Here is a 14,586-nt window from a genome sequence, read left to right as displayed (position 1 = left end):
GGCTTTGTAGGTCATAATCAACACCTTGAATTGGGCCCGGGCTTCAATGGGAAGCCAGTGAAGCTGACGGAGGACTGGAGTCATGATGGGAATTCTGGGAGTTGTGGTCCAGATGCCTCTGAAGGCCACCAGAATGGGGAAGGCTGGCTTAGACTACACACACAGAGAGACGGGCAGACTTGAACAGGGAATACGTGGAATTGCAAATACACGCCCTTTTCCCTTTTGTGTCACGCGCAGGAGATGGATCCAAGATGAGAGAAGAGTGCAGCAGCGTGTCTCTTCACGGTGGTGAGCTGGAAGCAGCGTGTGCGCGATCGGAGCAGGTATGAGAGTTGACCACCGGGCAGCTGGGAAGGAGGCAGCTGGGCGGCTCTTTTTTTCTGCACATTTGCTTTGGCTTTAAATAACCTTCCTCTCTTCCCGAGCTTTCTGTTCTGGGGATTGTGCGGGCCATACTGGTTCTATAATTTCTTTTCCGGATGGTCTTCAGGAGGAGGGAAAAGCACTAACCTTTTCTGCTCCAAGATGATGTGTCTTCCTCCAGATGATCTTCGAGGAGGTGGCCGTGCACTTCACCGAGGCGGAGTGGGCCCTGCTGGATCCTGACCAAAGAGCCCTGCACCAGGAAGTCATGGAGGAGAATTCAGGGTTGGTGGCCTCTCTCGGTAAGGCTTCCCCTTTGTGGATGTGGATGGATGTTCTTCCAGCTCTTTCTCGATTTCGCAGCCAGCATTGTCCTCTTCTGAGGGATCTTCTGGAGTCACCTTTGCTTGGGGGACCTTGGTTGAAGCCATAGTAAGCGCCAGACAGTCACCCCCTCAGCTGCCTCCTTTTCTGGAGGGAATGGGGTGCCCCAAGGCTGTGGGGTGCAATGAGAACATCCAGAATGATCCTATGGAATAAAGAGACAAAGTCTCAGGATGTTGAAGAGATGCATGTGGCTGATGACCACCAAAGAGTCATCTTGGACTCCCAAGTGTGTTTTTCTGCACTCAGCTGGCCTCCCTAGGTAGATTAAAATTATCCTCTGAAAAGCCCACACTCAGGGCTGAATCACAGAATGGTAGATTTGGAAGAGGGGCATTGAGTCTCATCCTCTGCTTAGTGCTGGACTCCGTATCACAAGGGGCTGCTTCTTGGAACAAAGCCACATCTATAAGGCAAGGTTCAGAAAACACCGCAAGCCACCATACCCTAAAACTGACAGGTGACTGGACTTATCGTGGGAAGGAACCCCCTCCCTCCCATTCCTTGAAGGCATGTCAGAGGACCTCCCGGGAGAAATGAAGGCTTCCTTTCCCCCTGTCCCCACCAGAAACTGTTTTTGGCACGCTGCAGCGTGACTCTTAATTTTCAAAACATTTGGGGAGATGGCAAAAATTGGCTATGAAGCATCTCATGGATGGCCCCCTTTTTAGTGAGTGCAAACATGTGGACAAACGGGTAGCAATATTTTTAAGTGCCTTTCCCAATGGATTCCCCCCACCCTCGACTGTGGGGAGTGTGTGTCGGGGGGGTTGCCAGCCGCACAAGTCCAGCAGGTAGTGACCTGTCAGAGGTTTGCAAGTTCCTGGAAGCACCTAATTTGCAAAGCGGGGGGGGGGGGCGGGGGAAATCATTCCATCTCCACCTCTGTGCTTGCATTGAGGGAGTATTCAAAAGCAGAGGGGATTGATTGATTGATTGAAAGCTTTTATATTCCGTCCTTTAAAGTTTAAACTTTAAACAATAGTTTAAAAGAACAATTTAAAACAACAACTTCCAGTAAACAGATTAAAACAGCAATAATGTATAAAACAATAAATAGCAATGAACACAAAATAAATAAAACAAAACAAGAGCGACTGTACATTAAAAGCTATTGATTTTAAAATCCCATTTAAATAAAAAGGTTTTGACCTGGCGCTGAAAAGAGTATAAGCTTGGCACCAGGCGTATCTATCTGGGAAGTAGATGCCAGAGTCTGGGCCCCACTGCAGAGAAGGCCCTACTCTGAGTTGATTTAGTGCCAACCTTGATGGATGTCAAGCAGGTACCACGTTCAGCATCCCAGTGGGTTTTGGAAAGGCTGAAGAGTCTCTTCTTCGCAAGGACCGCATGCAAGCAGGCAGGTGCTCTGTGTGTGCACACCTTCCTGGCGTACCAGAGCTTTTCCACCTCTTCCAACTTCCAGTTCAAACCCAGCTCTGAGAAAGGGACGCCCAGCTTCCTCTTGCCAACGGGAGCCATCATCCGGGGAACACTTGCAAAACTGAGGGGATGTGTGGGTCATGTGATCATCCCCCCAAGACCCCAGGGGTCCTGATGGAAGAGGGGAAATTGAGGAGGTGGCCCCCAAACGACCTTTTCCACACGATCCTCAAGGGTTTTTAGGAGACAGGGTTCATTTTCCCGAGGATATCCACTCTTGAGAAACTGAGAGCGTTCCGTGGACCTCGGAGCACCCCTAAAAAGCCCAAAGATACATAGCATTTTGTAGAGAGCAATAAAACTTTGCACACAGTATGTCTGAAGTCTTTAGAATAATTAATTGTTTAGTGAGCAGAAAACAATAAAACTTTTGAATTCGGAAAGGAAAAAAAAGCCCAAAGATTCTGTTGCTAAGGACCCTCCCTACCCAACCAGCCTCATTTTTTGGACACACTTGTAAAGCGAGCTTTGCAAAGCGCCACCGTGTTGACTTTTTGGTACTTCGGGTGAGATGGACGGACTGCATGAGGAAAGGCACAGCCCTGAATTTGGAAGACCTGAGCAGGGCCCTCAAGGGCCGGCCATGCTGGAGAGCGCCCACTCCCGGGATTGCCATAAGCCGTAGATGACTTGATGGCGCATCACCACAACTAGAACTTGCTGGGACCCGCAAAGTGCTTTGACTTTTTGTCAACAAACTAAACTTCTGGAGATTGCAGAAACCTCCTGCCCAGGTGGCCTTGGCGCTCCCGCTTCTGCCAGCCATGGCTAGTTCATCCCAGGGAGTAGCCGGGTTTGGTCCTGCTGCAAGGAAGTCTTGTAGCTTCCCTTAGAGCAGGGATGGCGGACCCATGGCACGGGTGCCCAGAGGGGCACGCAGAGCCCTCTCTGTCGGCACGCGGTCGATCGCCCCAGCAGCCACACACATGTTCGGAAAGTTTAAGGCTGCCAGGCAACGATGTCACTTCGTCACTCATTAGCCGCCACTCACCGGGCTTTCACACGGCCAGTCGGGAAGCTGCCAGGAATTACTTTGTTTGGATCATCTTACGCTTGTGAGCAGCTGTTTTCATCTTTGAATTATATGGAAACTGATACAAGAAGCAATGTTGCGTGTATTGCTCTCAAACTAACCCAGTAAGAGTGAAGGTTTGACAAATTATCAACATGCATACGACAGCAAATATCACATTAATTGTGCAAAAGCATTTCAATAAAAAGCTGTTTGTATCATCGAAAGCTCTGTTATTGTATTTTTCTTTTAGGACAAAAGATGTTAATGTATGAGTTGTTTTTTTCTAAACTAAAACCTCAGTATTCAGGTTTTATTGCAGTGTCGGCACTTTGTGATAAATAAGTGGGTTTTCGGTTGCAGTTCGGGCACTCGGTCTCTAAAAGGTTCGCCATCACTGCTTTAGAGCTTCGAGTTTACAGCAGCAACCTTGCAGGGATTTTGGGAAAGAGCTCGTGTCTTCCATGGTGGCCAACATTTTGCAACTGTTTCGGAGGGGCTCCTGTCTGGAATAGGAATAAGGAAAATCCCCACCACCAAAGGATTCCCTACGTGGTTTGGATGTTATCAAGGTGGTAGCACCCTAACCCTAAGCTTGCAAAATGTAAGAGCCCGTGGGAGACAGAGACTTAAAGATCTTTTTTCTTTCGAAACTTACTTAATATTTATTCTTTAATGTCCTGTTATCCTCTTGAGCTGTTATCAGTTTTCTCTTTTTTCCGATAGGTGATTGGCAGAACTCAAGCAAAGCTTGCAGCCTCTTTCTGGAAGGAAACAATGGTAAAGCTTTCACATGCTTGGAGTGTAGAAAGAGCTTCAGTACGAGCAAAGACCTTGCTGACCATCAAAGAATCCACACAGGGGAGAAACCATTTAAATGCTTGGTGTGTGGGAAGCATTTCAGCCGGAGCTCAAACCTTATGGAACACCAAAGAATTCACACAGGGGAGAAACCCTTTGAATGCTTGCAGTGTGGGAAATATTTCCGCCTGAGGTCACACCTTATGGACCACCAAAGAATTCACACAGGAGTGAAACCTTTTAAATGTTTGGAGTGTGGAAAGAGCTTTACGATAAAGACAAGACTCACGTACCATCAGAGAATTCACACAGGAGTGAAACCATTTCAGTGCTTGGATTGCGGGAAGTATTTCCGTCAGCGCTCACACCTTATGGAACACCAAAGAATCCACACAGGGGAGAAGCCATTTAAATGCCTGGAGTGTGGAAAGAGCTTCAGCTGGAGCTCGGTCCTGATGGACCACCAAAGGATTCACACAGGGGAGAAACCCTTTGAATGCTTGGAGTGTGGGAAGTATTTCCGCCAGAGCTCCCACCTGATGGAACACAAAAGGATCCACACCGGAGAGAAGCCATTTCAGTGCCTGGAATGTGGGAAGAGCTTTAGTACAAAGAGAAGACTCATGTACCATCAGAGGATCCACACAGGGGAGAAACCCTTTAAATGCCTGGAGTGTGGCAATAGCATCAGCATAAGGAGTAGTCACTTGTGTCATCAGCGAACCCACACAGGGGAGAAGCCATTTCAGTGCTTAGAATGTGGGAAAAAGATTAACTCTGAGCTCCGACCTTGAGGGCACTGTCCAGGGTGTTCTGAGAGAAATTCACCAAAGCCTCCAAATCTGGGGGGCTCACATGTATCCAGTAAACAGACTGAGGTGTGGTAGCAGCCATCTTTCCCACCGCCATGTCTCGCCCTACGTGTATTTAGCACTGGGAAGGGTAAGCGAAGGAGGGCGAGACACCAAGCAGAACCGGCACTGGGCAACCACCTCAGTTGCCTCTCCCTGTCCCCAGTCACCCCCTTTGTGTCTTCTCCAAAAGCACAGTGGCATCCTCAGAGAGGCAGCCGACGTAGCGCTTCCCATAATGACTGCAAGAGGCTCCGCCTTTGGGATCTTGACTGGTCCTCTTAAGTCACAGGACCTTGAAGGTGGAGCTCCAGGATGGTGTCAGGAGGCTGTAGGATTATGCCCCGAGTCACACAAAAGAATCCATTGCTGGGAAAAACAATCTAAATGCTTGGGATTTGTAAAAACATTCATTTGTTGTTCAAGCATTCGAGCACACCCAAAACCCCCCACACAAAAAACTCCGAACACTTAAACACTTAGAAGTGTGGGAAGAGCTTCAGGATAAGGAGAAGCCTCATATACCTGCAAAGAAATTGGGCATGAAATAAACGTATTGTCTCCATCATCAGGAGGCAAAATTCTCCAGGCTTTGATCAAATCTAATTAAGCTACATACGCCCAAATTAAAAATCTCCATGTAGTTTGCTTCAAAGGGATGGGTCTTTTCCTCTCCAATGAAAGACCTCATTAATATCCCCATCCTTCACCAAATAATCCTAAGACATATCAACCAGTTTGTTAAAACAATCATGAAACATTCTCAGAGAATCATCACCAGGCCCAAAACATTAAGTAAAACATTACTTTGTCATTCTCTTTTCTGAACACAATCAGAGTCACTACAGTCCTGTTGGGCTGGGGGAGAAAAGTTGTTTATGGATTAAAATTGCACCCCCTTAAACTGGATCCAAGTTCATTTACTTAAGCACTGTATTTCTTAAGCCAACAAGCGTAATCTTATGCTTGTTTGGTCTTTGCAGCCCTTTGACCTTCCACAAAGTTGCTGAACTTTGAAAAAATACTAAACATATTGGTTTCCCCTCCACAAATACAGATCCTTCCAATTATACCAAATATCCACTACTTTTAAATGCTATACCATATAACTCAAGTGCCATACATTCCAGAGAAGAGAATTCCTTGTGGTCGAGGATCATGCCTATTCTGAACCACACATAACCTTAAAAGATGAAATTAAAAGTGAACAAAACCGTGGTAGAATATGGCAGTCCCCATTTCCCTCACTAAAAAATAAAAACGCCCCCCCCCACCCCAATTCTAGTAACAAGCCATCCGACATAGCTTGCATTGCCCTCCAAACTTGGAGGATTTGGGTATCCCATGGAAAGCAGAAAGTGAGAGGTGAACATGGTCTTTGTGTTCCTCCCACCCTACAAAGGACTTAAACTGTTAGTATCAGCCATATGAATCTTTCCCCCAATGTGCCACCAGGTTACTACATTTTGGGGCAGAGTCTTCCTCCTCCCTTTCCTGTCCCCTTGGAATGCCCATAAATCTCCATGTGCAAAAGGTGGGTGGTTCCTTTCCATGCCAGCTGTGTGGACGGAGGGAAGGCGCCCCGAAGTTCAACTCCCAGCTCTGACCTGGACCCACGTTTCTGAAGTTGGAGCTGACCTCCTTCAGCAGCCATTGAATTGCACCCCAAAATAGAAAACAAAGATGGTAAAAACCTTCTTGGCTTCTAGTAAAGGTGGCATTGTATTCTATCTCACCCGTTTCTAATCAGTTATCAAATATATACTTAAAGTACTTATTTAAGAAGATATTTTAAATATATTTTGAATCGCTTATAAACCTATACTTATGAAAGCATATACATTTATCTAAACAAAGGGGGAAAGTGCACTAAATGATAGATGAAGGTGAAGTGCCCAGAACATTCATCTGATATGAATGTAGAAACGCCGAAGAATAGCCAAGGACTTCCTAGCTGAAAACCAAATCAAGCGACATCAGCAGAGAGATGCCACGGATTTTACTGCCCACGAGGAATAAGGTCCACGAGGTCTCCCAAGACTGAAACTTGATCCTGACAAAGAACACCCAACGTTGTCAAGAATTCAGTGTGGTACAATAAATTCAGTCCATTAGTTAAGTTTTTTGCCTTTGTAAATTGTCTTCTTTGATCTCATAATGCATTCGTATAATCAGGCAAAGCATGATTTTCTCATTAACAGCTTTCCAGGGAGAGGCCCTTCGTGCCTGGTCACACCAAGGAGATATTTTGCAGTTAAAGCTCTTGAAAACTGTACCATGACAAGTCTTGCTCTCAGCCTACTCACAGAGCCAGAAGTGCAATACACTTAACCAGGATCAAGCTAAAAATTTGCGAGCTGCGTAATAATTCAAGAAGCTGTGCCAGTCAGCCCTGTGAAGACTGATGATCAAAGCTGAAGCACATGCAAATGAAGAAGTTTCCCAAAGAGAAATGTGAGCCAAGTATTAAGCTATGGAAAACACCCATTGCACTTTCAATTCTGTTCATTTAAGATGATCAGAAATGGCGTCATGTGTGGAGGGTTTGAATAGAATCCTGAATCAGCTGCAACACCTCCCGCTTCTTGGATTGCTGAGATAACTACCCGTGCCACGTGTTTCTCAGTATGGCAAGAATGTCCATCCCTTCTTGTTCCAGCTCAGAAACCTTGGATGGTGGAGGCGGTGGAGGAGCTGAGGGTGGCATGCCAGAACCTTGTGTTTCCCTTCGAAGGAGCCTTGAGCAGAACCCCTTGGGAGCACTTACAGCAATTCAACAGAGGAAAGAGGAGCTATAGCCAATTCAAAGGTATGAGGCCTTAAAGGGATTTGAAAAGCTGAAATGCTGGGGAAGACACAGGTGACAACCCGGCAAGTGGGAGAACTCGAGGAATTGGAGCCCAACACATTGGGAGCACATCAGGGACATCAAACACACAATAAGATGGTAGCCTCCATTTTCACGGTTGAGAAAACCTTGAAAACATCAGGAAGTAGTCCCGAAGAAGAAACCATACTTAGAATATGGGAATGAGGACTCAAACTTGAATAAATACCCAGTTTACATGATGGGGGAACCCCATGTTAAACATTTTAGCTGTCTAGTATTGCTTATAATAAGGGATGCAGGTGGCGCAGTGGTTTAAACCTCTGTGCGGCTGGGCTGGTTGATCGAAAGGTCGCCGGTTCAAATCCGCACAATGGGGTGAGTTCCCGTTGCTCTGTCCAGCTCCTGCCAACAAACGTACCACCTCAGGGGGCAGGTAACAGCGCTCCACGCACTGCGGTGTTTAGTCATGCCGGCCGCATGACCACGGAGACTGTCTGCAGACAAGCGTTGGCTCCCTTGGCCAGGAAACGGAGATAAGCACCGCCCCCTAGAGTCAGGCATGACTGGACTTCACGTCAAGGGGAAACCTTTACCTTATTGCTTATAATGTATTTTAATTTGTGATAAATCCCATAGAAATTTTTTTTCCTATGGTAAGCATTATATAAATTGACTAGGTAGAGCAATCCTTTGGCCTCTAGACAGTGTCTAGACAGCCCTAGGATTTTTGGAGTCCAAGATTTGAAGTTGGAAAAGTGCACTAACTTCAACCCAACTGGGGATCTGCTCTTGGGACTCCCCTATCAGCAGGGGTGGAAACAAGACATCCCCTTTGCCAAAGATGGAGATGGGTGTTCTCATGGTGCAGTTTATCCTTAAGCCACCTTCTGTTCATGCTTGAAATGCTGTTCATGCTTGAAATGCTGCACCTAGATAGCCAAAATAGTTACCTGGCTGCTTGGCTGAGCAGGGAGAGTAGAGAGGTAACTTTTGACTCTGTGCTTTTCCCACTTTGCTTAGGATGCTGGTAATCCTACAAGTTTGGAGGGTTACAGGCAGTGCTGTTGGAAGGCAGCCTAAGTAAATAAAGCACACATGTTTGTGGAGTGTGGAAAACAGAATCTGTGTCTCCAGTAGAAAAAGGTGGATCCTAAGGGTGAATCCTAAAAATGCAGAGTATGGAAAAAACCGGGGGTCAGACTAGATGGCCCCTTTTGACTCGCTCTGTTTCTGTGTTTCTATGAATGTGAAGCAAAGCAAAATTTTCACATGGGGAGAAGTATTTAAAATCAAATCCCAATTTGATCGGAGGTTTTCTGCTGGATGCAGCCTTGTTAATGGATGATTTTGATCTGTGAGCTCAGAAATGACATTGCATCAGGAAAGCAATACTCCTTAAGAGTTTTTAGATATTTTCAGGTGTTGCATAAAGATTACTCAGTGGGGATATGATACAGGCTTATAAAGTGAGGAATGGTGTGTGGAGCAGATGGGGAAAAATGTTTTTCCTCTTGTATAATGGAATGGACGTATAACCAGAAAAACGGATCAGCACCTGTTTCATGAATAGTGGCGAAGCTATTTGTATACAAACAAACTTGAGCATGAAGCCTGCCTGGTATGCAGATTTTTTGTGGTAGTTTATTAATAAACCAGAAGCTTCTGTATCAGAATTAATATAATGAATTAGTACTTTTGACACGCTTCCTGGCTATTTATTAATTTTAGATTTCATCTTTTTTCTTTTCTTTGTTTTCCAAAGACCTCAAAGTGGCTTACATAATTCTCTCAATTTTATCCCCTGTGAGGTAGGTTGAGCCGAAAGTCTGTGACTCACCCAAAGTTGGCTCCAGGCTGTACAGGGACTTAAACCCAGATCACCTGAATCCCAGTCCCACGCTTTTGGGCATTACACCCACTGGCTTTTTGGCCCACCCAATTGTATGTCATGAGTCATGTCATGTCTGCATGTCATGAGCAGAGCCGGGGTCAGACTAGATGGCCCGGGAGGCCCCTTCTGACTCACTCAGTTTCTATGTTTCTATGTATTTTTATTATTATTATTATTAATTTTAAAAGCATTCCTATAGATGCGGGAGTTTGGCATGCTGCAAAGCAAAGCAGTACAACGCTCGTAGCCACAGACGGCCTCCTCCCTCACGAAGTTCTCCATTCCCCCTTTAAAGCCATCCAAATGGGTGGCCACCCCCCCTCTTCCAGTGACCATGAATTCCATAGGTAAGCTAAAGATTACGTGAAGGAGAACTTCCTTTTATCTGTCCTAAACCTGCCACCCGTCAGCCTCGTGGGGTGACCCCATTGGATTAGAGTGTTAAGGGAAAGGCAGAGATTCCTCTCCCTCTCCCCTTTCTCCACACTGCATTGTTTTAAGCACCTCCATCACGTCTCCTCTTTCTCGCCTTTGTTCTAAGCTGAACAGTCCCAGTTCTTGTAGCTGCTCCTCGCAGGGGAGCCGATCCAGCCCCTTGATCATATCCCAGCCCAGTGTCCTTTTGCGGGTGCGGCAACAAGAATTTCGTGCAGTATTCCGAGTGCAGTCGCACCAAAGAGTTTCATGAAGGGCATACAAACTTAGTCGTTTTATTTTCTATTTCATCCCTAATCAGACCTAATAGGGTGCTTGCCTTTTTCACAGCAGCTGAGCACGGTTCAACATTTTCATGGAGCTGCCCACCCCGTCATCTCACTACCCCAGATTCCTCTCACACTCGGTCACTGCTACCTCTGATCTCATCGACTTATTCTTGAAGTTGGGAGTTTTTGCTGCAACATGTGTTTCCTCATGTTGCAGGAACCCCATGTCACATTTCAATGTCGATTCCACTGAATTCCACTGAACCCCATGTCACATTTCAATGTCGATTCCACTGAATTCCACTGAACCCCATGTCACATTTCAATGTCAATTCTCCCCTTCTGGAAAGATCCCTTTGGAGTTCTTCCTAATCCCTTCTTGTTTAACGATCCGAAAGCATTTTATTTTATTTTTTTCTATACTGCCCATAGCTGAAGCTCCCTGGGCAGTTTACAATAATGTATAAAAATACAATAAATAAAACATCAGTAATTTTAAAAATAATTTAAAATAGCATACAATACATTCAAAATAAAAGGCAAGTCTTAGCCAAGCATAAAAGAAAAGCACCTGGATACTTGTGTCAGGCTCCTGAAGGACCAGGGAGGTCTTTAAAGGGCTCTGCAAAGAGGGCTGTCTTAACCTGGTGCCAAAAAGATGGCAAATTTGGTGCCAGACAGGCTGCAGCAGTGAAGCTGTTCCAGAGATGGGGGACCTGCCTCCTAGCTGCCATCTGCTGAGCCTCTTGAGGGATTGGTACTCAGAGGAAGGTCTTGGAGGCTGAGTGTAGTACCTGGGCAAATCAGGGATGGAGGAACCACTCCGAAAGGTGCCATAAACAAACCTGGTCACTTCACTGCTTACTGCTAATTCCAGATCATTTATGCCTAGACTGAAAAGTCCTGGAAACATGGTAAGAAGGGGAGAGGAACTACAAATGCAGTGGTCAAATTAGCATTAAAATGCTCCAAAGTACATTTGTAATTCTTTAGCTAGGAGAAACATACAAGTCTCTGTACTCCTGCTCTTTCCTGTTGGCCTTCCCACTAATTCGTGTCTTCTAGCACAATGAGGGATGCCACAGTGGCAAGATTTTGGGTTTTCTAGGCTATCATTCTCTGAGGAGAGCACAGAGATCAGGGAAGGATTTCCCTTATTTATTTATTTCATTTTTATGCCACCCAATAGCCAAAAGGCTCTCTGGGCACTTATGAAAAAGGGGGAAAGAAACACAAAAATCAAAACACACAATAGAAAATAGAACCAATAAAACCACCACAGAAAAAACTTACCAGCATTATCCAGACAAATCCCAGTGCCGGTACAGAACACTCTTGTGTGAGCTCATTTGCAAGCAGACAAGCGCAAGGATGAACCTGTAGCTCGTTGCCAAAATCGTTTTGCATTCCTGGCGTAAGGCTTCCCAGAGTTCAAGGTGCAGAAGATTAGTCTACACACTACAGTGAATTTATCCCCGGGACTAATAGACAATATAACCTGATTGCCCCCTGAAGCCCAAAACCACAACAGAATGAAATTACGAAGTCACAACAGGTCATGGAAACCGACCCTACAGTGATGACAAGTGCAGAGGTTGGTCTGTGGCTCTCAAATGGGAGAAAATCCTGGCCCTTTCTGGCCAGCAAAGAAAATGGATGCATTTGAAACGTGGCGCCAGAGCAGAGTTTTGCAAATACCCTGGACTGACAAAAAGACGAACAGGGGGGCCCTGGATCAAATCAAGCCGGAGCTTTCCCTAGAAGCAAAGAAGGACAATACGGAGGCTGCCCTACTTCATGAGAAGGAAAAGGCAGTCATGCTAGGAAAAGTCAAAGGCAGAAGAAGGGAAGGAGGGCCAAATATGAGACGGATCGACTCCGTAAAGGAAGCCACAGCCTTGAATTTAGAAGAGCTGAGCGGGGCTGTCATGGATAGGATGTTTTGGAGGACTTTCATTCAGGGCGTTGACTTGATGGCCCATTACAACAAATCTAGGTTCCCCTTAGCTAATTCTTCCTCTAATGTGGGCATTGGTTGACATTAAGGCTCGGGGGCTCAGGTAACCTCCGCTGCATAAGACCCCCTGCAATGGGATGGCTTTTGGCCCCATGTGCTTCCCCTCTTGCTGCTCCCCCCCAGTCTTGTTATGTATTATATTTTAATTTTATGTTGTGAGCCACCCCGAGGCTTCGGCGAATGGGGCGGCATAGGAATGTTTTAAATAAATAAATAAAATAAAATCTTTCTGCTCAGGTTTTCTTCTGAAATCACATGCCTTTCTCAACCCTATGCTCTTTTCAAAAATAGGACTGTCTTTAGGGGACGGGGTTCATTAAAGACGCACGCAGATGCAGGCACCTCAACAGAGCACAGGTGAACTAGTACATGCAAATTTGCACATTTTTCTTTCGTCCTGTCGGGCGTGAGTCCTGGATCTTTTCAGTACCTCGCACCATCGGAACGGGCAGACAGGCCCAATGTGAATTCCTGGGGGCAGGCCGGGCAGCCTTTCTCCTTAATTTATGAAGGAATAACAGCTTGGAGCATGGCTGGATGGAGAATGCGGGGAGGCGTGGGTCATTTTACCAGCTGGTTGGGGCGTGCCAGGAGCTGTAGGGCTTTTTCTCCGTCTAAACATGCACAAGATCGGGCCCTAAGAGAACTGGTGGCAGCGAAGAAAGGGCGGCTTGCGACCCTTTGAGTGGCAGCTGCAGTGGCAGGGAGTTCCGCGGGCCTTGAAATGGGCACGCACATTTGCTGGGAAAAGAAAAGGGGAGAAGGAAAGCCCTGGAGGTTGGGGGCGCTGCGGGGAGCCAAGCCCCCATAACAAGGCGAGTCGGGCCCTTTAGGAAGAAAGGGGAGAGCTCTGGGAGGGTATGGGGAGCCGGAATGCACCCAGCATCTTTCCCCAAAAAGGAACGGCGATTTAGACTGCTTAGAATGCAGGTCAGGATCGCCCCTGCTCCACCTGCAACCGCGTATAGCCGCGGTCCTTTCCCTTCCTGTCATGGGGCTACTCGGGAGTCAGAGCAGCGGCCGCGCGGAGTTCCCTCCTCGGGCGCGAGCGGCTCTTCGGCGAAACAGCGGCGCGCGGGGCCGGAGGGGTTAATGCGGGCGAGTCCGCGTTCCTAGAACGGCACCTCCCCCCCCTCGCGTCGCCTCGCTCGCTGGGGCGGGGCCTCAGGCTCGCCTCGCCGCCGCCGCCGCCGCTGCATCCGGTGGGTCCGCTTGCGCGGGGCGCGGGGGGCGGCCGGGGCTGGAAACGAGGCTTGGGGGTTTCTGGGGCTTCCGCCCTCTTCCTCCTCCTCCTCCTCCTCCTCCTCCTCTTGCAATTCTACCCCGCTTTGGCTCCTCCAGTATCCCCAGGAGGCGTCCAAGCGCCACTTTGCCCCCAGAACAACCACCCTGCGAGGTAGGCTACGCTGAGAGGCCATCGCTGGCTCAGAGCCCCCCACGGAACTCCATGGCTGAAGGGGGGATTAGACCCCAGGTCTCCCGAGCCGCGCTAACCACTGCGCCACGTGGACCCCCAATCGCAGGCTGGTTTCCATTTGCCCCTGGTGCGGAAGGGGGAGGGGCAGTGGGGGACGGAGGGAGGCAGGAGGGTGACGGGGGAGCAGCTGCTGTGGGTGGAGCGGAATGGGTGGTAAGAAAAGAGTGGGGTGGAAGAGGGGACTTCAGGGTGGCTCGGGGATTTATTTATTTATTTATTTATGGATGTATATCCTGCCTTTTCCCTACAAAGGGCTCAAGGCAGCTTACATTATTCTCCTCCTCCATCTTATCCCCACAACAACAACCCTGTGAGGAAGGCTGGGCTGAGAGTCTGTGACTGGCCCAAAGTCACCCAGTTGGCTCCATGGCTGAAGGGATGCTGCCCTTGAACTGGGGGGTCTCAGCTGGCAAAGCGCTAAGGCAGTGGGCTTTAAGGGAGGCAGCTCCCCCCTCACCCCACTTCCCAACTGAGTCCTTTGCCTGCTTTTTCTGCCAGAAGACATCCTGGCACTATCCAGTAGTTTTCTCTTGAGTCGGTATTTTTCTTCACACTTCAAGAGTGCAATAGTTCATTCACGGACTGGTTGTTTCCTTTGCAGGCATCAGTTGCAGTGCTGATCCAGACAGCCCTGAGAAAGAAACTGCCTGAAGGGCCAAGAGATCCTTCTGTTGGTTGTCCTAGATCACAGAGATGGAAGAGCAAGGTGTGCCCAGGCCAGGAGGAGGAGACAGTGCTGATGCCATCAAGATTGGGAGTAGTGGGGAATTCTGGGAAAGGACTGCTCAGGGGATTTGGGGTCAAGATGCC

The 14,586-nt window shown here is 47.6% G+C and overlaps 1 protein-coding gene across 1 annotated transcript in view; it reads left to right on the top strand.

Moving 5' to 3' along the window:
* LOC123020134 (zinc finger protein 883-like) overlaps positions 1–14,586 on the top strand; it is a 163,832-nt gene that overhangs the window by 18,096 nt on the left and 131,150 nt on the right. Inside the window, exons 7-8 of the mRNA XM_044423557.1 lie at positions 1,426–1,434; positions 4,009–4,787. Coding sequence (XP_044279492.1) covers positions 1,426–1,434; positions 4,009–4,787 — 788 coding nt within the window. The remainder of the gene's footprint in view (positions 1–1,425; positions 1,435–4,008; positions 4,788–14,586) is intronic.

Source organism: Varanus komodoensis, unplaced genomic scaffold, assembly GCF_004798865.1.
Source record: "Varanus komodoensis strain SLA01 unplaced genomic scaffold, ASM479886v1 scaffold141, whole genome shotgun sequence".
In the NCBI taxonomy this organism is placed as follows: Eukaryota; Metazoa; Chordata; class Lepidosauria; order Squamata; family Varanidae; genus Varanus; species Varanus komodoensis.
Note: the sequence above shows the minus strand (reverse complement) of the source record. Positions and strands in the feature narration are given on the sequence as shown.